Source organism: Gavialis gangeticus, unplaced genomic scaffold (genome assembly GCF_001723915.1).
Source record: "Gavialis gangeticus isolate Ggan-Ray unplaced genomic scaffold, GavGan_comp1, whole genome shotgun sequence".
NCBI classification, from domain to species: Eukaryota; Metazoa; Chordata; order Crocodylia; family Gavialidae; genus Gavialis; species Gavialis gangeticus.
In genome coordinates, this window is record NW_017729024.1 from 15,509,997 (window position 1) to 15,510,342 (window position 346).

The 346-nt window shown below is 70.2% G+C and overlaps 1 protein-coding gene across 1 annotated transcript in view; it reads left to right on the forward strand.

The window, feature by feature from the left end:
• Nucleotides 1–346, forward strand: part of CCNH (cyclin H) — a 23,103-nt gene that overhangs the window by 264 nt on the left and 22,493 nt on the right. The window contains exon 2 of the mRNA XM_019516922.1: nucleotides 1–162. This exon is cut by the window's left edge and continues 105 nt beyond it. Within this exon, the coding sequence (XP_019372467.1) occupies nucleotides 1–162 (162 nt within the window). The remainder of the gene's footprint in view (nucleotides 163–346) is intronic.

Sequence of the window (346 nt, forward strand, 5' to 3'; positions counted from 1 at the left end):
GCCGCTGCGAGCCGCGCTCTGCCGCAGGTGCCGCCGAACGACCCCCCGCCGCCGCCGCCGCTGCTGGAGCCGGCCGAGGAGCTGGCGTTGTGCAAGTACTACGAGAAGCGGCTGCTGGACTTCTGCGCCGCCTTCAAGCCCGCCATGCCGCGCTCCGTGGTGGTGAGTGGCCCGGGGCCATTGCTTCTGCTCGGGGGGTGGAGCTTGCCCTGGGGAAGGCTGGTGCCGGAGGGGGGTTTGCCCCTTGGTACCGACTGAGGGCTGCTCAAGGCCCAGCCCGTGGGGCTCTCTCCAGTGGCAGGGAGCGGGGCAATGAATGCGGCTATCTCTCCCCCACAACTGGATT